This window comes from Cydia amplana, chromosome 16 (assembly GCF_948474715.1).
Source record: "Cydia amplana chromosome 16, ilCydAmpl1.1, whole genome shotgun sequence".
NCBI lineage: Eukaryota > Metazoa > Arthropoda > Insecta > Lepidoptera > Tortricidae > Cydia > Cydia amplana.
The window spans coordinates 271,751-293,793 of NC_086084.1; the positions used below are offsets into that span (position 1 = coordinate 271,751).

The 22,043-nt window shown below is 48.5% G+C and overlaps 2 protein-coding genes across 2 annotated transcripts; one reads left to right on the plus strand and one right to left on the minus strand.

Annotated features, from left to right (window-relative positions):
• Positions 1 to 553: 553 nt before the first annotated feature.
• Positions 554 to 20,875, minus strand: LOC134655318 (tudor domain-containing protein 5-like). The gene is given in 15 exon segments (XM_063510768.1): positions 554 to 1,576; positions 1,609 to 1,641; positions 1,643 to 1,774; positions 7,722 to 7,835; positions 8,362 to 8,586; positions 10,670 to 10,811; positions 13,317 to 13,504; positions 15,081 to 15,209; positions 15,658 to 15,793; positions 17,121 to 17,232; positions 17,757 to 17,916; positions 18,447 to 18,786; positions 19,897 to 19,997; positions 20,264 to 20,455; positions 20,753 to 20,875. Coding segments are annotated over 14 exon segments (3,021 nt in total). The 5' UTR covers positions 20,450 to 20,455; positions 20,753 to 20,875.
• Positions 20,876 to 21,057: 182 nt separating this feature from the next.
• LOC134655179 (NADH dehydrogenase [ubiquinone] iron-sulfur protein 3, mitochondrial) lies at positions 21,058 to 21,958 on the plus strand. Its single transcript, XM_063510631.1, has one exon. It carries the CDS (start codon positions 21,127 to 21,129, stop codon positions 21,922 to 21,924), a length of 798 nt encoding a protein of 265 aa, XP_063366701.1. The 5' UTR covers positions 21,058 to 21,126; the 3' UTR covers positions 21,925 to 21,958.
• Positions 21,959 to 22,043: the final 85 nt, after the last annotated feature.

Here is a 22,043-nt window from a genome sequence, read left to right on the forward strand (position 1 = left end):
AGGGGTATTATACGAGGTCGGGCGGAGCGGTGAGCGGGCGACATGAGTGACATGACGATACAAACCTAATGTGATTTTGGTATGCGTCAGCAGGAAGGATGGTATTCAGCACTTAACTGATGAGCTTTTATGGGGTATTAATATATATTTCGATGCTAAAATAATGTAGGTACGACATTGAAGCGTATAAGTAAGGCACACACTTTTATTTATCATAAAAAAGTGTGTTTCTCATTACTAAGTCAGAACAAGCTAACTGTGTATGACATTTGTAATGATAATGTGTGGATATGTATGTTCTACGAAAATATCACCCCCCCTCATTTTGTTACATTAAACTTTGTGCAAAGTTAGCTTAAACGGACTCTAATTCGCTTTCGCGTCGCCTCACGGACGTCGGTTTATAGCAATAGCAGCAGGGGCCCGCTTTCTTCGCAACGCTCGAGGTAGGGCGGTCGCGGGGGAACATCAACAACACTTACTTGAACATCGGGAGGCCTCACGTCCTCGCAATAAAGTTTACCAATAGGGAGTTTACCGTGATCGATACGCGCTACTTGGTAAAGTTCTCAAAGCCGGGCGGCGCTCGGAACTCGGCCGCGTCGGGGTTGAGGCCGGGGGGCCGCTCGGGGCCGAGGCCGGGGGGCCGGTCGGGGCCGCCGGGCCGGTCCGCGAGGCCGCCGCCGCGCGCGCGCCGCAGCGCCGCGATCATGTACCGGTGCGCCGCGCCCGGGTCCACGCGGGAAAGCAACTCGAATATCTCGCACTCCTCCGCGCTCAACCGCACCGAGGGCCCGTCCGCGCCGCTTAAACAGTTCGACGACGCCCGGAGCGACCCCGGCCCGCAGTTTGGGGGTCGCGGGGCCGATTGCAGATTTGGGGAACCGGCGCCATTATTTTGCTGAGTAGGCGCAGGTCCGAAATTTGGCGAGTAAGGCCCGGGGCTCGGTCCGAAGTTGGACGGATTCGGCCCGGGGCCCGGCCCGAAGTTGGGCGAATTCGGCGCGGGACCGTGCGGATTCGGTCCCGGGTAAGGCCTGAAGTTTCGGGTCGCATTTGGGACGAACTGCTGAGGATTTTGCATCGAGTTCGGAGCGAACCGTTGGGGATCGGGAGGGTGAGGCGTGACCGGGAAATGTCGGGGGGCCGGATGGAAAACCGGCGGGCCGTAGTAGTTCATGCTGACCGGCGGTGCGAGCCGGGGGTAGTACTGCTGCGGGGACACGCGCGGGCGGAAGTAGCCCGGCGAGTAGGAGCGGAGCACGGGCACGGACACCGGGACCTGCACCTGCGGCTTGTAGGCCTGCGTGCACGGGCAGTACGGCAACGCGTAGAACGACGCGGGGTGCGGCGCGGGGGGGCGCGGGGCGCAGCAGGGCGCGGCCGGGGTCATGCAACGCTCCTGGGTCTCCGGGACGGGCGAGTCCGACTCGGCCGACAGGTCCCGCGGCGACGCGGCGGGGGTGGAGTCGGGGACGGGCGAGGGCTCCGGGCTGGGCGGCTCGGGCGCGAGGCGGAGCAGCGACAGCGCCACGGGCACGCGGTTGGCGGCCAGCGCGGGCCGCGGGCCGCAGTCCTCGTCGGAGTCGAGCGCCCGCTCGGGCTCGCCGCTGTCGTCGCTGGAGGTGGGCAGCAGGCCGGCGACGTGGTTGCGGTACGAGTCGACGAAGTCGAGCGCGATGCCGTCGCGCAGCAGCGCGTGGATCTCGGTGTAGTTGGGCGTGAGGCCGTGCTCGAGCGCGTGGAAGGCGGGCAGCAGGTAGCCGTCGCGCGCCTGCAACACCCGACACGCCGTTGAGGCCTCCACGCCGGCCCGCGAGTCGGGCGTCACCATCACGCCGTAACGTTTCTTTAGCAAATTGCTCGGGTTTCAAATACGAAAGAAAATACATTCAATTTTACAGAGCTTCGGCTGTTGATTATTGTAACGGAAGGTTAAGATAGTTTCCCCGCAATTTACTGTGGGCGAACTAAACGAGTGGATGTCCCTGCGATCGAGAGAACTTTTTAATTTTATTATGACAACTTTGGTTTGTTTTCTGTTTAGTTTACCGTGAGTATCGTGTGGCGTTATTTTCGTTTTATTATTAGAAAAAACTAGAAGAAAAGAGATTAAAAGTCTACTAAATGTATATGTAACGCCAAATGACACTTTATAAGTGTAAGGCCTGAGTGGACGCTCGAAGTGGAGCGTTCGGCGGAGCGTGCAGCGTGGCGTCGGACTCACAAGTGATTTGAGCAGCGTGCACTAAGGCCGCTCCTATACGCTTGCATTTGTTTAACACGCACGCCGCACGCCCCGCCCCGCCGCACGCCCAAATCGAGCGTCCACTCAGGCCTTACACTAAATGTTATGCGTGATGGTAAGCAGGCCGCGGGAGGCTCCCACTAAATCAAATTTGGAAGCGTGCGAGGGAGATAGGTAACTCAAAAGCCGTAACCGTTGTTTGTAATGTCAAACGAGATGATCTCTTCTACATTTTTATAACTGCCATTCAAGTACCTATGAAGTTTTCGCCACACACACGGTCAAGCACCCTCGACACTTCCAAATGAGACCTGCATGCCCGCGCCCGCGCCGCCCGACACTCGCGAACCGACAAGTCAACATCAGAAATGAAATGTCACCATAGAAAAATTAAACGCGTTTAGTAAGAAAGAAGTTGGAAGACGGACAGTAATATAAAGTGAAAAAAAGTACAAAAGATAAATAACTAATAACCTATAAATACATATTTTCAATAATAGTTTTTTACTAAATTAAGTTATACACAGGGTTATATTATATAGTAACTTTACTAATTACCTAGAGATATTTACACAAAAAAACTAAAAAATTATTATTTTTAACTCTTTCACAGAGTTCAAAGAGTTCGGGTAAGGTGGCAGATGTCATCTCCATATAACCTTAAAAGTAAAAACTTATTGTATTGAGATTACATCTGTCATTGTACCCGAGCTGTTTGAAAACTAATATAACTGTGATTTTATTAGATAACAGTAATAAAAAACTAACACATAAATTAATTAGCTTCCCACGTATAGAAAATAGTAGAAAGAAAAAATAAATTTTAAGCTAATAAGAAGAGCCATTGAACTAACTAGTCACTATATATTTCGCGTCCTTACTCTTAGGGCCGCTTGCACCATTCAATAACCCGGGGTTAACCGGTTAAACCTGGAGTTACAAATTGTACTGGTAACCATTTACCAGTACAATTTGACTTTGCACTGAAGTGCCTTTATTTATAGGAAGTTGATTGAAGGTTTTTTATAGACACAATTTAGGTTGCCTCTAGCTAGGACTAGGGCGCCTTGCCACTTACAAACAGAAAAATCTTTATACAAAATCCTCATTATCCGCAATATGTCACAATCATTATCATAACTAATATTTACATATCTGATGACAATTATCATCATCAAGCGCCGTGTGATGCGTTCTATAAAATGATTGGCGTACTATAGTAGTTTATGCAACAGTGATATAATAAGGGTTCTTAAAATTCAAGGGTCGAAGTTACAAAACGAGACGTAGTCGAGTTTTGTAAAAAAAGACCCGAGAATTTTAAGAACCAATTATGAGCTGTTGCATACATTACTTTTTCTATGACAGCTGCAAAAAAAAAAAAAAAAAAAAAAAAAAAAAAAAAAAAAAAAAAAATTATTAAAAAAAAAGAGTTATTGTTAAAAAAAAAGAGTTATTATTTAAAAAAAATTGAGTTATTATTTAAAAAAAAAAAGATATTATTGTAAATGAAAACATACCTCTTTCAATCAAGATGATCGGAACTTGTATCTTTAAAAAAAATAAAGCAGTTGTATTATACTCATAAGATGACTGCTAGCAGCCATCTTATGAGCCTATAGACAAAGCATTCAAATGACATTGCTTTAGATATCACTGTCAGTCATTTAATTGACACATTTAAGTGCTGGAGTAGAAAAATGTACATAATATAACTTATAACTTTTAATTAGGTATAATACCATCAAAACATTACATGTAAAAAGATGCAAGTCTTGCAACGCAATTCTTCTACTACAAAAAAGATTTGAGATGTAATGTGAAACCAAGTCGGTTATTTTAGTCAGTGCCAGGGGGTGTTAAAACCGTATCAATAAAGCTGTGTCCAGACGAGACAATTTTTCGCCAAGCTGATGAAATTGTCCGATCAAATCACGAAGTGCGGACGCAAACGCCAATTTGGCTTGCCGAATTCGACCACCGATTAGAATAGAATAGAATAGAAATAATTTATTCAGACAACACATCAATACAAACAACACATATTGCAAATACAAGGCAAAGATAAACAAATCAGTGGAAATAGAGATGTGAAGCCGAAATGGTCTCCACTCAGCAATGCAGCTGGCACGACTATAGTTCGTTTTTTTTAGCATTAGAAATAAGGTAAACAATCTTGAATCTTGATGTGTCTTTTAATTGAAAAACACATTTTAAAAATAAGTTACGGTAAATATGTAACAATTATGAATCTAATACGATCTTTTATAGTCTTCTGCTTTCATAATAGTTATTGATTTTAAAAAAGTGTTTTTCAATTAAAAGACATGTCAAAATCGCTTACCTTCTTTCAAGTTCTTTCTAATGCTAAAAAAACGAACTATAGCGTGGCCAAGGGCGCTGGTTTTCTGTGGAGCCAGCGGAATGTGCGGGACAGCGTGCAGTGCAGGACACGTTGTGGACGACGGGAACAAATAATATAGAATACTATTATAAATAACAATAGCATAAGAACCACTGTACCATGTTTATTGCAAATAAATGAAATGTAAATCTAAATAAATATATATCAAAATTATATTATACAGGGTGTCCCAAGAAGTAGTGATATACTGAAGCTGGGAGGTAGAGGACCTAGAGGGCTATCTGAATCACCCCCATGTATGTTCCGCGATTTTTCGTATTTTCGGAGTTATGATTTTTTTAAATTTTTCACCTATCGCCGAGTACGATGAGATTTTTATTTATGGTGACGTGAATTATTGCGGTAGATGCTTGATTTTTTTTGCGTGCTAAGCTGATAGATAGGCCAATTCAGTATGGTAACATTTACTATCGTTAGATCTTTGAATGGAATTAAAAAAAAAATTAATGCCAAGAAAGATAAAATTACCCAGTATGTTTTATTTTTTTAAGCGCCACCATAAATTCAATTCACGTCACCATAAATAAAAATCTCATCGTACTCGGCGATAGGTGAAAAATTAAAAAAAAATCATAACTCCGAAAATACGAAAAATCGCGGAACATACATGGGGGTGATTCAGATAGCGCTCTAGGTCCTCTACCTCCCAGCTTCAGTATATCACTACTTCTTGGGACACCTTGTATATAAATATACCGATATGACCGATTATGACCGATATTACCGATAAAATGGGGTGCAGATGCAAGAATACTAATTTGTGACGCTAGTATTTTCGTTTTGGAGCATTTTTTAGGGTTCCGTAGCCAAATGGCAAAAAACGGAACCCTTATAGATTCGTCATGTCTGTCTGTCCGTCTGTCTGTCCGTCCGTATGTCACAGCCACTTTTCTCCGAAACTATAAGAACTATACTGTTGAAACTTGGTAAGTAGATGTATTCTGTAAACCGCATTAAGATTTTCACACAAAAATAGAAAAAAAACAATAAATTTTTGGGGTTCCCCATACTTCGAACTGAAACTCAACAATTTTTTTTTCATCAATCCCATACGTGTGGGGTATCTATGGATAGGTCTTCAAAAATGATATTGAGGTTTCTAATATCATTTTTTTCTAAACTGAATAGTTTGCGCGAGAGACACTTCCAAAGTGGTAAAATGTGTGTCCCCCCCCCCCCTGTAACTTCTAAAATAAGAGAATGATAAAACTAAAAAAAATATATGATGTACATTACCATGTAAACTTCCACCGAAAATTGGTTTGAACGAGATCTAGTAAGTAGTTTTTTTTTGTACGTCATAAATCGCCTAAATACGGAACCCTTCATGGGCGAGTCCGACTCGCACTTGGCCGCTTTTTTAACTTAGAGGTCTCAAATATCACCATACATCTTAAATTGGTGATAAAATTGGAGATTGACGCCAATTATTTAAGTGAAAACTTCTTTAGCGGCGCTGTGCACTTTTTGAGGTGGGGAATGTTAAACTCGAGACAGCGTAAGGTGTAAGGCGTAACCCTCTCTTTCTACCGCGCGGCGAAAATGTACGCCTGAGCCTGCTGTTTCGTTTTTATTCACCAAAGAACTTTAGTCATAACACTCATAACGTATCATAATCAGGTCAATTATTTAAAACTGGACTTTTATATTAAACAATAAAGCTCAATGTTCTAATCTTGTACGAGCTGAAATACGAGATCTCACAGTTACATTCTAACTTTATATCATTCCAATATAATTCAATAAAGCTACATCTTGATGAAATCGCTAATAAAAGTGAACTCTAGTACTGGTGAATAAAACTCAAAATATCATGACCAAATATATTTAGATGCGAGGTCTGCAAGGTAACTTTACAATTTCTTTTCGAGTTTTAAACAATTAACGCTACAAATTTAAGCTCACTGGCCAGCAGTTTCGGAACTAAAGTTTTTCAATAGAAAGGAGGATGAGGATGAGTCAATTATACATAGTGCTGCAGACATTTGGACTAGTCATTGAGTTTTCACTTCTGTCGGCAACCTGTTGTTTTTTTTTCCTGATCAAATTGGTCGATTTGCCCAGCCCGTCTGGACACAGCTTAAGATATCTTTAATTTTTAATACGTATGATGTGATGTAAAAATATTGCATCGTGTGACTAAAATAGGGACGCTATCAACGAAGAATTTCGTAACTCCCGCCTGTTCCTATCTCCATCGCACGCGCGTAATTGCCATTCCGCCCATGCGCGTGCGATAGAGATAGGAGCGGCAGGGTCAATGTACTTGTCACACTGCACTTCGTGTTTGCGAATTTTTATTAACGTTATTAGGATTGCCTTGAAAGTGACAAGTTTATTATCATGGCACGTAGTGATTTAATTCTCTTTGATCATGGCAAGAAAGTTATCGATCTAGCAACAATATCAGTGACAAGGTTTTAAGTCGTTTTTGTGTACTTTAATTCACAATCCGTGATTTTCCACCGGGTTCATCCCGAGGCGCGGAAAACTCGTGCGACCGGACGACATTATTCGTGCTGCGCGTCCTTATTTTACCGTACATATGTATCAAGCGGCGCGCAGCCGCCCCGCCAGCGCCAGTTTCTTGCGCAGCACCGCACTGGAAACCGACACCACCGAGGCCGACACCACACTCGCACTGACTACCGTGGCCGACGGGGACTCGTCATTCACAGAGACCACGCTGGCCGTGACCACAGTACCCTCGGGGCTCGATCTCTCTTTGAGCTTGGCCAGTCTTTTCAGCTTGGACAGTCTAGAGCTGCTCGCGCTCGACTGACTGACCACGCTTTTAGCCGTCAGAGACCTCAGTTTAGCCAGTCTAGAGCAACCGTCACTAACAACGCTAGGTTCCTTCTCGGGGCACTCCCACTGTTCTAATCGCCTCGGCGGGCGGCCGACGACCTCCGAGGCGGAGGCCGACACGTCGCTGTCGCTGTCGCTCTCCGGCGGGTCGCGCGGGGCGTGCAGCACGCACGACACCAGCGAGCGCACGTCCAGCCGGCCGGAGGAGGCGGGGGAGGGGGCGGAGGGGGGGGAGCTTACCCCGAGCTGGGGCAGGGCGCGCGCGTCGGCGTGCCCGGCGCGGATCATCTGCTCCGTGATGTTCACGTCCTCGTCCGTCGACGTGTCGATCAGCAGCACCTCGAGGATGCTCTCCTGGGGGGAAACGGTTCACATTACAACTGTTCCTGAAAAACATTTTCATTTTTAATACAAGCTTTTATCGCTACCTATAGTTTTCTTTCAACAGCACGGCTAGCACATGATGGGCGCGACAGTCGTCAGGCGAGAAAACGCGAGCTCTCTCGCGAATCGATAGCATAAGAGCCACGCGACAACCCGCTGTCTCGCGGACGTCCACATTGTCGAAATAATTAAATTAGGTCGCTTTATTTTATCACAGAGTTCCTCCGGCCACCTCCCGTCCTTTTCATCGGATCGGCTCGACGGGACCGTAACGACGCATCGTCACTCGACACACGTACGTATGCAAAATTTTTAGCTTCATCCGAAACCGGGAGGGGGATTAAATTCGACTCGCAAGATTAATCACAGACAAACGGACCGACCTCGGGACCAAAGTCATCAATCGATTCGGCCGATAGAGAAATTAGAGAACACACATAAAAAAAGGTTCCGAGAAATGGAAAAGAGAGACTAGGCAATATAATGAAGGGGGCACCTCGTGGTCGACGGCCACGACGTTCCCGACGAGGCGGCGCTCGCGCACCAGGTCCAGGCAGTGGGCGGCGGCGGCGCGCGGCCAGCGCCGGCTGGCGGCGGCGGGCCGCAGCCCGGCCAGGCGCGCGCGCACGGCCGCCGCCGGCAGCGCGGCCCAGCAGCGCCGCAGCGGCCGCAGCGACGTCGCCGCCACCGCGTCCACCGTGCCGTAGTCCACGTGCCGCACCTGTACCCGACGTTCATTTCATTGCAAAATTTGCAAGCCCTACGTAAACACTTCATTGTACATGAGACGGGTTAAGATACGATTAAAACGAAGTGTACGATGTCCAGAGGCGAACTTATCCCTATGAGGGATCTCTTCCGGTCGACCTTTGAGCGATTGAGAGTAGACGGATGAAAATGACAGACGAACGAACGCGTGTACAGAAAAGTAAATTATGGTTCAATTATTACCCGACTAAATAATTAAAACGTTTAGCCTACGTTCTAATGTAAATACACATATGTAATACATATTAATATGAATACGTACATATAAATAAATATATACGTAAACATAATTAAATAAAAATACTTAGTACTCGACCGGAACACGAGTCATTGGATAGCCATAATCACAGACAAGACATCCTCTAGACTGAGCATAGTAACGCTACCCCCTCTGCCACTCATACGGTAAATTTACCCCATCTTCGAGTCAATCCCGTGCCGTGATTGGTCCGTGTCTTTGAACGGACCAATCACGGCACGGGATTCGCTCACCTCGTCCCCCCGCACCCCCGTATTTTTGGCAGCATCCATTTCATGAAATAATTGCTCTAAACTCAGTCTAGAGGATTCCTAGTCTATGGTCATAGTTTATGCAATTTAGTGTCATGTCAGACGGTCGGAGACCTTCCTCCTGGCGTCTATTAAGCGTGGGCGTCCGGTCCGCGCTATGAAAATCGGTGTCGCTTCGAGTTGACTACGCGCCGACGCTCGGAAGATGCCAGTGTGGTGTGGGTCCCTCTCGGGATATAACTTTGCAAACACCTTGATACCGAATAATACAGACGGAACCCCATAATCTGCAGACGAGACGAACTTCGACAAACATTCACAATTCGAAATATTAACAAGTTCTCTTCTGTAAACCTTTTGTGTAGGAATACAACAACGTACTCACCTTGACAGTGTCGCTGTCGACAATCTGCACGATGAGCGAGCGGTGCCAGTCGCCCTCGAACACGCTGCTGCAGTACTGCCCCGGCCGGCGCGCGCCGGCGGCCAGCACGCGGTCCGCCCCCTCGCCCTTCGAGTAGTACTCCCTGTGTGCACAACACACTCACCTTGACAGTGTCGCTGTCGACAATCTGCACGATGAGCGAGCGGTGCCAGTCGCCCTCGAACACGCTGCTGCAGTACTGCCCCGGCCGGCGCGCGCCGGCGGCCAGCACGCGGTCCGCCCCCTCGCCCTTCGAGTAGTACTCCCTGTGTGCACAACACACTCACCTTGACAGTGTCGCTGTCGACAATCTGCACGATGAGCGAGCGGTGCCAGTCGCCCTCGAACACGCTGCTGCAGTACTGCCCCGGCCGGCGCGCGCCGGCGGCCAGCACGCGGTCCGCCCCCTCGCCCTTCGAGTAGTACTCCCTGTGTGCACAACACACTCACCTTGACAGTGTCGCTGTCGACAATCTGCACGATGAGCGAGCGGTGCCAGTCGCCCTCGAACACGCTGCTGCAGTACTGCCCCGGCCGGCGCGCGCCGGCGGCCAGCACGCGGTCCGCCCCCTCGCCCTTCGAGTAGTACTCCCTGTGTGCACAACACACTCACCTTGACAGTGTCGCTGTCGACAATCTGCACGATGAGCGAGCGGTGCCAGTCGCCCTCGAACACGCTGCTGCAGTACTGCCCCGGCCGGCGCGCGCCGGCGGCCAGCACGCGGTCCGCCCCCTCGCCCTTCGAGTAGTACTCCCTGTGTGCACAACACACTCACCTTGACAGTGTCGCTGTCGACAATCTGCACGATGAGCGAGCGGTGCCAGTCGCCCTCGAACACGCTGCTGCAGTACTGCCCCGGCCGGCGCGCGCCGGCGGCCAGCACGCGGTCCGCCCCCTCGCCCTTCGAGTAGTACTCCCTGTGTGCACAACACACTCACCTTGACAGTGTCGCTGTCGACAATCTGCACGATGAGCGAGCGGTGCCAGTCGCCCTCGAACACGCTGCTGCAGTACTGCCCCGGCCGGCGCGCGCCGGCGGCCAGCACGCGGTCCGCCCCCTCGCCCTTCGAGTAGTACTCCCTGTGTGCACAACACACTCACCTTGACAGTGTCGCTGTCGACAATCTGCACGATGAGCGAGCGGTGCCAGTCGCCCTCGAACACGCTGCTGCAGTACTGCCCCGGCCGGCGCGCGCCGGCGGCCAGCACGCGGTCCGCCCCCTCGCCCTTCGAGTAGTACTCCCTGTGTACACAAACAATTACATTTTCACCTCAGCAGCTCGAACAAGGGTACTAGGGTACTAGTGACACAAACACGTCAATCAAAGTTATTTACATCTCGTGCGCTTTTGAGTCTCTTACTACGCTCAAAATTCTAAATTAGTATAGAATCTTTCGCTTGCACGGGACTCAAAATAAGCACTCGAAGAAATATCAATCTTTCATCTCTTGTTGTACAAATAACTATTTACGTTATCTCTCCAACTATGTCAAATGATAATAGAAATATGCCACAACCACAACTATCGCTACCGAATGCACCCGTAGCGATCGAGACGGACCGTCGAAAGCGAACTGCGTGAAGTCGGATCGAGCTAGACCCAACTTTTAGGATTTGAAAGACTGCCAGCCTAAAAACGACCTTGAAGATTTAAACGTAGATTCGAGTTTTACACGTCTTTGCTGACGCGATATCGCGTCCGTGGAACTAAAAGTTTAGTCTCTTACTCTAATTAAAAGTCTCTTTTACTCTAATTAATATGTAATTAAAGTGACAGAGAAAGGTGAAAAACAGATGTTTTTTTCTTGATTATTCTCTTTGCGAACTTCGGTGTTCACTGTAGGCCCTCTGAAATCCAGCCAGGGTACAGTACTCACGTCATCTGGTCCATGTACTCCTGCATGAGCTCGTGCTCGGGCCCCAGGCGCTGCAGCCACAGATGGCTCGGGGAGTACACCTCGGCCACCAGCACCGGCAGCATGTCCCCGGGGCCCACTCCGGCCAGGCTGCCCGGCGGGATGCTCTCCAGGCAGGGTACAGTACTCACGTCATCTGGTCCATGTACTCCTGCATGAGCTCGTGCTCGGGCCCCAGGCGCTGCAGCCACAGATGGCTCGGGGAGTACACCTCGGCCACCAGCACCGGCAGCATGTCCCCGGGGCCCACTCCGGCCAGGCTGCCCGGCGGGATGCTCTCCAGGCAGGGTACAGTACTCACGTCATCTGGTCCATGTACTCCTGCATGAGCTCGTGCTCGGGCCCCAGGCGCTGCAGCCACAGATGGCTCGGGGAGTACACCTCGGCCACCAGCACCGGCAGCATGTCCCCGGGGCCCACTCCGGCCAGGCTGCCCGGCGGGATGCTCTCCAGGCAGGGTACAGTACTCACGTCATCTGGTCCATGTACTCCTGCATGAGCTCGTGCTCGGGCCCCAGGCGCTGCAGCCACAGATGGCTCGGGGAGTACACCTCGGCCACCAGCACCGGCAGCATGTCCCCGGGGCCCACTCCGGCCAGGCTGCCCGGCGGGATGCTCTCCAGGCAGGGTACAGTACTCACGTCATCTGGTCCATGTACTCCTGCATGAGCTCGTGCTCGGGCCCCAGGCGCTGCAGCCACAGATGGCTCGGGGAGTACACCTCGGCCACCAGCACCGGCAGCATGTCCCCGGGGCCCACTCCGGCCAGGCTGCCCGGCGGGATGCTCTCCAGGCAGGGTACAGTACTCACGTCATCTGGTCCATGTACTCCTGCATGAGCTCGTGCTCGGGCCCCAGGCGCTGCAGCCACAGATGGCTCGGGGAGTACACCTCGGCCACCAGCACCGGCAGCATGTCCCCGGGGCCCACTCCGGCCAGGCTGCCCGGCGGGATGCTCTCCAGGCAGGGTACAGTACTCACGTCATCTGGTCCATGTACTCCTGCATGAGCTCGTGCTCGGGCCCCAGGCGCTGCAGCCACAGATGGCTCGGGGAGTACACCTCGGCCACCAGCACCGGCAGCATGTCCCCGGGGCCCACTCCGGCCAGGCTGCCCGGCGGGATGCTCTCCAGGCAGGGTACAGTACTCACGTCATCTGGTCCATGTACTCCTGCATGAGCTCGTGCTCGGGCCCCAGGCGCTGCAGCCACAGATGGCTCGGGGAGTACACCTCGGCCACCAGCACCGGCAGCATGTCCCCGGGGCCCACTCCGGCCAGGCTGCCCGGCGGGATGCTCTCCAGGCAGGGTACAGTACTCACGTCATCTGGTCCATGTACTCCTGCATGAGCTCGTGCTCGGGCCCCAGGCGCTGCAGCCACAGATGGCTCGGGGAGTACACCTCGGCCACCAGCACCGGCAGCATGTCCCCGGGGCCCACTCCGGCCAGGCTGCCCGGCGGGATGCTCTCCAGGCAGGGTACAGTACTCACGTCATCTGGTCCATGTACTCCTGCATGAGCTCGTGCTCGGGCCCCAGGCGCTGCAGCCACAGATGGCTCGGGGAGTACACCTCGGCCACCAGCACCGGCAGCATGTCCCCGGGGCCCACTCCGGCCAGGCTGCCCGGCGGGATGCTCTCCAGGCAGGGTACAGTACTCACGTCATCTGGTCCATGTACTCCTGCATGAGCTCGTGCTCGGGCCCCAGGCGCTGCAGCCACAGATGGCTCGGGGAGTACACCTCGGCCACCAGCACCGGCAGCATGTCCCCGGGGCCCACTCCGGCCAGGCTGCCCGGCGGGATGCTCTCCAGGCAGGGTACAGTACTCACGTCATCTGGTCCATGTACTCCTGCATGAGCTCGTGCTCGGGCCCCAGGCGCTGCAGCCACAGATGGCTCGGGGAGTACACCTCGGCCACCAGCACCGGCAGCATGTCCCCGGGGCCCACTCCGGCCAGGCTGCCCGGCGGGATGCTCTCCAGGAAGCTCAGGCAGTCGGCGGGGAACACGTCCGGGTCCTGACACACATAAATACAATAGGCTACATGACAATTTTTTATTAATGGACTAGTGGTTTGTTTTTGGGATCAAATGTCTATATGGGACCCATTGCATCGACGACGCTCGCGGGCGTTCGCCAGCCGCAGCTGGCGACGGTCGCCAATTGCTGTCGCGGGCGGTCGCTGGCGTGCTGTCGCTCGTCTGTGAGAGCCCTAATCGGACACACTATGCTTTAGGTCCACAGTGCACACAGATCCAAGTGAATGTGGACCTTCGGGAGATTTTTTAAATATACCCGGCGTGTTTGGTTACGCTGACCTCAACCTTACTACAAGGAGATAGGGTCTACATTAGTACTTACATAGTATATGCCAGGTAGAGCATCATCTGCGTCGAGTAGCGTGCGACTGGCGTGTCTGCTGGCGCTGACCTGAACCTTACTACAAGGAGATAGGGTCTACATTAGTACTTACATAGTCTATGCCAGGTAAGGCGTCATCTGCGTCGAGTAGCGTGCGACTGGCGTGTCTGCTGGCGCTGACCTGAACCTTACTACAAGGAGATAAGGTCTACATTAGTACTTACATAGTATATGCCAGGTAGAGCGTCATCTGCGTCGAGTAGCGTGCGACTGGCGTGTCTGCTGGCGCTGACCTGACCCTTACTACAAGGAGATAGGGTCTACATTAGTACTTACATAGTGTATGCCAGGTAAGGTGTCATCTGCGTCGATTAGCGTGCGACTGGCGTGTCTACTGGCGCTGACCTGAACCTTCCTACAAGGAGATAGGGTCTACATTAGTACTTACATAGTCTATGCCAGGTAAAGCGTCATCTGCGTCGAGTAGCGTGCGACTGGCGTGTCTGCTGGCGCTGACCTGAACCTTCCTACAAGGAGATAGGGTCTACATTAGTACTTACATAGTCTATGCCAGGTAGAGCGTCATCTGCGTCGATTAGCGTGCGACTGGCGTGTCTGCTGGCGCTGACCTGAACCTTACTACAAGGAGATAGGGTCTACATTAGTACTTACATAGTGTATGCCAGGTAAGGTGTCATCTGCGTCGATTAGCGTGCGACTGGCGTGTCTACTGGCGCTGACCTGAACCTTCCTACAAGGAGATAGGGTCTACATTAGTACTTACATAGTCTATGCCAGGTAAAGCGTCATCTGCGTCGAGTAGCGTGCGACTGGCGTGTCTGCTGGCGCTGACCTGAACCTTCCTACAAGGAGATAGGGTCTACATTAGTACTTACATAGTCTATGCCAGGTAAGGCGTCATCTGCGTCGATTAGCGTGCGATTGGCGTGTCTGCTGGCGCTGACCTGACCCTTCCCACAAGGAGATAGGGTCTACATTAGTACTTACATAGTCTATGCCAGGTAAAGCGTCATCTGCGTCGAGTAGCGTGCGACTGGCGTGTCTGCTGGCGCTGACCTGAACCTTCCTACAAGGAGATAGGGTCTACATTAGTACTTACATAGTCTATGCCAGGTAAGGCGTCATCTGCGTCGATTAGCGTGCGATTGGCGTGTCTGCTGGCGCTGACCTGACCCTTCCCACAAGGAGATAGGGTCTACATTAGTACTTACATAGTCTATGCCAGGTAAAGCGTCATCTGCGTCGAGTAGCGTGCGACTGGCGTGTCTGCTGGCGCTGAGCGAGGAGTCTCGAGGAACTCGACGCAGGCGTAGTGCCGGCTCGCAACGAATGCTCGGCTTCTGAGGGGGAAATGGGTTTTTAGATTTGGGGCAACAAGAGGCAATTACTAATATACAAAAGTAACAAGAGTTGATCCCACTCTAGAGGTAGCTGGTGCAACTAGGCTAACCCGGCCCTGGCATAAAATCGTACATTTTGAACAAAGTTTTTTTGACTTTTATTCGTAGCACTTGACAAAATGTCTTTATAGCCTGACCAGTAATATATGATAATTGTCAAGAGGGCGCTGTTATTCTCATGTATAGGGTGACAATTCAGTGTAGTATGAAAAAATTAGTTCCAGTGAAATTCCGCAACATGGCGCACCCTCAATAGATCCTGGTTCGCCTATACATTTTGATGATATTTATTACATTTTGTTTGGTAATTGTGTTAACGGAAACTAAGTTGAAAATAGCTTTGGTCCAAAATACTTATAAAATGGTTATTATACTTATTACTACATACCTGGCTGCCTTGTATGGTAAGCAGCCAGTTGCCGTCAGGGGCCCGTTGCGCACTCAACCCTTCCACAGCGCACGCGCACGCCGACACCGACGGGTAGCGGAAGCGAGCGAAGTTCAGCTGGTGGCCGTATTCCTCTCTGAAACAGAACGTTTCATCACAGATCATGTTAAATGCCACGTGCAGCGAATGAACCATGACTTTATGGGCTCGCACGGAACGAGGATATTGCCGCGCGAGGCAGTTCGACCAACAATTTGTAACAGTGAACCAAATTCGTAACCATTCAATTAAAATATTGTCTCCGACATAGAGAAAAAAATACATAGAGTGCTCACTCCATACATCAGTTCAGACTATTAATTTCAGTGTCTACATCTAGCATCGAGTAGCGAAACTATCAGTACTGCTACTTGACAATAGATGTAGCAGTACTGATAGTTCCGCTACTCGATGCTAGATGCTAATAGTCTTTTTGGTACTAAAACTGATGTATGGAGTGAGCACTCTATGTATTTTTTTCTCTATGTCTCCGACTAACTTTAAAGCATTTCGTTGAAGCCAAATTAGCGAAAATCAACTACAGTCAAGCTCGTAGATATGTATACATTTTTTCACCTTATTGCAATGGATGAAGGTGAATAAATGCATTCATATTTATGAACTCGACAGAACAAGAGAAATAGTACATTACTGCAGACGCCGGGAAAGAAGGGCTTGCCGGGTGAGTAGGTATAGCCGGCCGACCGTAGGGAGGCCGGATAGTGATACGAAGCCGGCAAGACCTTTTCACGGCTAGGCATGTATAGTGCTTTTCTCAAACATGCAATGAAATAAAAAAATACACCACTCAAAAAACAAATTTATAGTCTTTATATTAAAAATCCAACTTCACAACAAAAGTTTTTTAATTTTCCTTCCAATCCCGCCATAATTGTTTTTTTTTTTACGGAATTCGTCCGTATTTCGCGTGTGTAGTGTTCGAATAGACCTTATTAGGGCCATTATACACAATCTGATAATAAGAATCTCAATTTCTATAAATAAAATAAATGCAGAGGATTTTAAATATTGTCTATGGTCTCTGGTGACTCACGTATAGACAAAATTTTAAATTTATTCATCAACACATTGAATCATACAGATTCGTATTCTTAATATCAGTACGTTCGTGTATAACAGGCGTTAACACGGATATTTTGGTCCGAAATAACCATTCATTCACCAAAAATATAAAAAAAAAATATAATTCGGCTGTTTAGTCTGTTCATGGACACAGACCCCATGTTTACATTAGAATTTAAAAAAAAATTACTTCCCGGCCTAGGCCTTCAATTTCGTATGAAATTCCTTTACAGTTCTCTGGAGTTGCTCCGCCCTAAACGTGATACTTCGAAGCCTGATATAACGCCCGGAGCGACGACATTTCATTGCATGTTTGAGAAAAATAATTGTAGATAACTTACTCATAGAGTCGTAGAAGCTCGCTGCACCAGACGCCTTCAGGCCGCCGGGCCACCAGCCGCAATATCTCGGCCTGCAGGCTCGACCACGCCGTCGCCGACCGCTCGCTCAGGCCTGCACAACACTCAACTCTGAACACTAGCTCGACCAGAAAAAAAAAAAACAGCTGCAACCTTGGAGGATACGGAGTAGCCATTAACAGGCTTTCCCCTTTGTCGAAAATAGGCGGCCAACGGTCATACACAATGTATGGACTGACGTTTATCTGACATGGCTATTTTTACGTTACGCATACATTTGACGTTCCCCTCCCCCGCAAAAATCGGCAAACTGTTTTGTACAGAAAATTACAGACATGGCGTCTCCGTTTGATTATATCCTCCAAGGCTGCAACCGAATACAAATACCCCTTTCTTGCCGGGAAATACAATCGTTGGGTCCAATCAGTAATGTAAATAGATTCTCCAAATAAATGGGAATGTAGCTGTTAGTTAGTCAGCTGAAATCGCGGTGCACGCGCACGTGAATATATGAGCTGGCATCGTTGGACTATACTATTCCTATATATTCCTATATCAATATCACAATGCATTGGCTTTCGAAAGGCTTGGTAAATATCTCACTGACAATGTACTCACTGGAGGAAGTCTGCCGGCCCGAATCGTCGTCCCGGAGCGAGTCTTTGCTGCCCAGCTTCTGTGACTGGTACATTAGCATCCGCTTCCTATAGAACCGCTGCAGCCGCTGGTGCGAGTCTGCTTCCTCCTGCTCGCTGTGCCCGTTGCTTACTGGCTCCACCTTTAGCGTTTAAGGGGTCATGATACATGAGAAAAAAAAATCTTTAAATAAAGAATTCGCTTAAAGTTGTATGAAATTTCAATGCTTGAATAAGACGGACTCTCAGAATAAGGGCTCATTTAGACGGTGCGAGAACTCGCAGGCAAGTTTCAAGGTCGGCCGAATTGATGTAACCTCAATGGCCCACAATGTAACTAAAATCGTATACGAGTTCGTGCGCCGTCTAAATGAGCCCTTAGTCGCCGCGCGAGGAAATTACCATGTATAGCACTCTGTTAAGATGTGATAACAGCAACACTGTTGACAACTAGTGGACCTTACTCCTTACTTTCCTTATTTATTTATTTGGAATAAGGTTTACGGATTATCAGTAAATAGTGGGGACGATGGCGCCTTACGTGGCCTTCGCGCGGCAATTTCCTCGCGAGGTAACTCGTTGTATGAAAATCCGCCAAATAAACAGCAATTTGGATGTCGACTTGCAGAAAATGCTCACAAAAAAAAAACTAAACAATTTAGCTGTTAAGTACCTTAGCTGACGGGGCATCTGAACATTCCGACTCATCCTTCTTGGCACTAGGTCTTGGGGTCATGGTAACAGGCTTTGTGACTAGTTGTGGAAACGACTCCGTTTTCCTAGGTTCTGAATATTGTGCTATTGGTTCCAGTTTGCAAGGTGCCGTGTATCGTGCCACTGGTTCTGGTTTCCTAGGTTCTGTTTGCGGCTCTCTTCCTGTGTATCCTCTGTTGGGTGTGGTTATTGGTCTGCCATTTGGTATTCTGTTGGTTTCTAGGTTGAATGTGTTTGCTATTAGATTAGGCTGTGGTTTTCTTATTATGGACTCTGGGACGCTTCTCCGTTTTCCCCTTCTGTGGAATCAATTTAAGCAGTTTAAGGCTGACACAGAAAAATAATAAAGGATATAGGAAAGAGGTGATCTGGGGGCACGGCCGTGTCCCCGCCACACTTCACTGTGTCTAATTTGCACTATACTTATCAGAAGGTTTAATTGGAAGATTGAAAAGAAAGTCACTGGTTCTAAATAACTAATTATTGCTCGTTCTACAGCTACACTGTGTCACTAATGGGATTTAAATCACAATTTAGAAAAGTAAAGAGTCAGTAAATAGATTGTATTATCAAAACGAGTAACTAATTAATAGCTGACGGAGCTAATGAGTTAACCGGGCAAGTCGAGAGGCCGGGAACAACGGGCGAGTCCCACGGCTCGCGGCGTGTACCTATCACTACCTAGAATCTCAAATGTCGTGTTAGCAAAACATTGTGTCCTACACTTTTATTCGCAATGTGCACTTTTATTCATTCTAGCGGCTGCAATCACTATACTTCGTTTTTTAGCGGTAGAAAGCACTCCACAGAATTAAGCGTGCAGTTTTTATCAAAATCAATGTAGCGTGAGCGTGCTACATTAGATAATTCCGTCATTTGACTCAATCGTCAATACTTATATTTTACTTCAAATATTTACCGCAAAAAGTGCCCGATTTGAAACCACAAGCTAAGTTCTTTCTTTTCTGAAGTATACTACAGCAGCAAAATCAAGTCAGGTCAACAGGGTAAAATGCAACTATGGGGTTATTGCTCTATTTAAGTTCTTTTGTTAAACGTGTATTACAAAAGTTCTACACAGAACAGGGAAGGCATACTGACCCGACCAATCGCATTCGAGACATTAAAAAAACGGAGGATAAAGTACTATGTGAGCCACAATACAGGCCAGCATGTCTACAGCACGCCTGATGGTAAACAGTCACCGTAGCCTAAGGACGCATGCAGAGGTGTTACATGTGCATTGTTGACCCTAACACTCTGCCCTCTTGAATCCAAATTGATTCCAATATTCAGTTTTTTCCTTTTGAGATATGGAATCCTAAATAGTAGCAAACTCCTTAACATATTATAACCATAATAATATGCTTCCTATAGGTCTAGAAGTAGGTTTGGAGGTATATACTTACACCAGCTTTGAACACTTTTGGCTCTGGACAAATTGGTCAATGTGTTTGATGGAGTCTGTCACAATGAGGGTCAGTATGGGATTGTTCTGCGGCCCCGCAAACTGCAACAATACAGAACAATAAGCATTTTGTAAAGGTACCTGCGCCTAAGATGACTGAGCCGTCCTTGCTAGTTTTGTTTTATATTACTTAAAAATAAATGTTTTTTATTAATTTTTAATGTTAATTCTCAAGCCTTTATTCCTTCCAACATACAGATAATTGACTTGTGTTATATACAGGGTCTAGCAACATTATTTCTTTTGACTTGTTGAGTATGCAAAACAAAGGTACAGACCGAGTGTTCAGAGTAAAACAGAAATAATACCAGAAAACAATCGGAGCAGCGTTCCCGCAGAAACTGCACAGGGTCGCGGAAGCCGTGCTTGGCGCAGGGCAGCGCCTCGCCCAGCATGCGCCGGTAGTCGCGCAGCAGCGACGCCGCGTCCATCGTCGTCGCCGACGACACCACCAGCGACCGCAGCACCTTCTTCAAACCCTCCAGGTCCGCCATCGTGATCTATCGACAATACACACCACGTGCCCACCCACCTTACGGAAATTCGCAGTAGCTATTTATGATAACAACATACATATTATGTATTTCAAGATTACAACTACAACAAACATCTTTGACGTGAAAAATTTAGACAAGTAGGCAGTTAAAACTTTACATTTCAATAATTCAGATAGAATAATGCAAGTTATGCAAGACAGGAACATTTAAAATAAAAATTCTGCGAGATCAGCAGTTTCCAACGGTTGAAAACAAAACAAAGTTGAACCGACCCAAGTAAAGATCATGAAAGTGAGTTACCTGATTTATTAGTTGAACTATTAAGGTTTTAGCATTTGAGGATGTAAATTAGACATTGGATATGATCAAAAGAACTTGCAATAATCCAGATTTCAGCTCGCAACAGCAAAATAACATATCCCGATGATATCCCGGGCCACGAACTTGCTTTCGAAGTTGTTTATTTTTTTTTCTTTTGTTGAAATGTTTTAGGTTCGAATTTTTTTGCCGAAACTATTCAGCACGTACACAAAAACGTTTTAAATTTAGCTTCTCAGCTGTCAGATTGACACTTCTCCGTGCTTGTGTCAGTCACAGTTTGTGGGGTTTTGTTTTGCGATATTTCGATCGAACACGAATTACGTAAGGTTATTTGGTATTTAAAGTAAAACAAGATGTCTTTCTTTTTAAAACGCACCATCGGTGCGGGGCTGGGCCTGGGGCGCGTCGTTTTAAATAACGCCAAAGCGCCGGTCGTGCAGAGTGTAGCGTGGAAGAGCGAGACCGCCGCTCCTCAAGTGGAGACTCGGCCAACATACGCAAAGCTGGATCCCCTGCAGAAGTCGCAGCTGATAGACTTCGGTAAATACGTAGCGGAGTGCCTGCCGAAGTATGTGCAGAAGGTACAGATCACGGCGGGCAATGAATTGGAGGTGTTGATTCCGCCAGAGGGTGTGATCCCCGTCCTGTCGTTCCTGAAGGACCACCACAGCGCGCAGTTCGCGTCGCTGGTAGATATCGCGGGGGTGGACATCCCGGCGCACCCTCAGCGGTTCGAGATCGTGTACAACCTGTTGTCGCTGCGCTACAACTCGCGCATCCGCGTCAAGACGTACGCCGACGAGCTGACGCCCGTCGACTCGGCCTGCGAGGTGTTCAAGGCCGCCAACTGGTACGAGCGGGAGATCTGGGACATGTATGGAGTCTTCTTCGCCAACCACCCTGACCTTAGGAGGATACTCACAGATTACGGCTTTGAAGGCCACCCCTTCAGAAAGGACTTCCCTCTCAGTGGCTATGTGGAAGTGCGTTATGATGATGAACAAAAGAGGGTAGTGGTGGAGCCCCTAGAGCTGGCACAGGAGTTCCGCAGATTCGAGCTGGAAGCCCCGTGGGAGCAGTTCCCTAATTTCCGAGGCAACCCTGCTGCTGAGGAGGTCACTAATACCCCTGAGGCACCCAAGAAAGAATAAATAAATCAATCAATAAGTTATATCTATACTCTGTAAATAAACAGTTGTCTTAATTAGAGATAAATAAAAAGTATGTCATCAAAATTAGTTATTTTATTGAGTTTGGAAATCTACAAAAT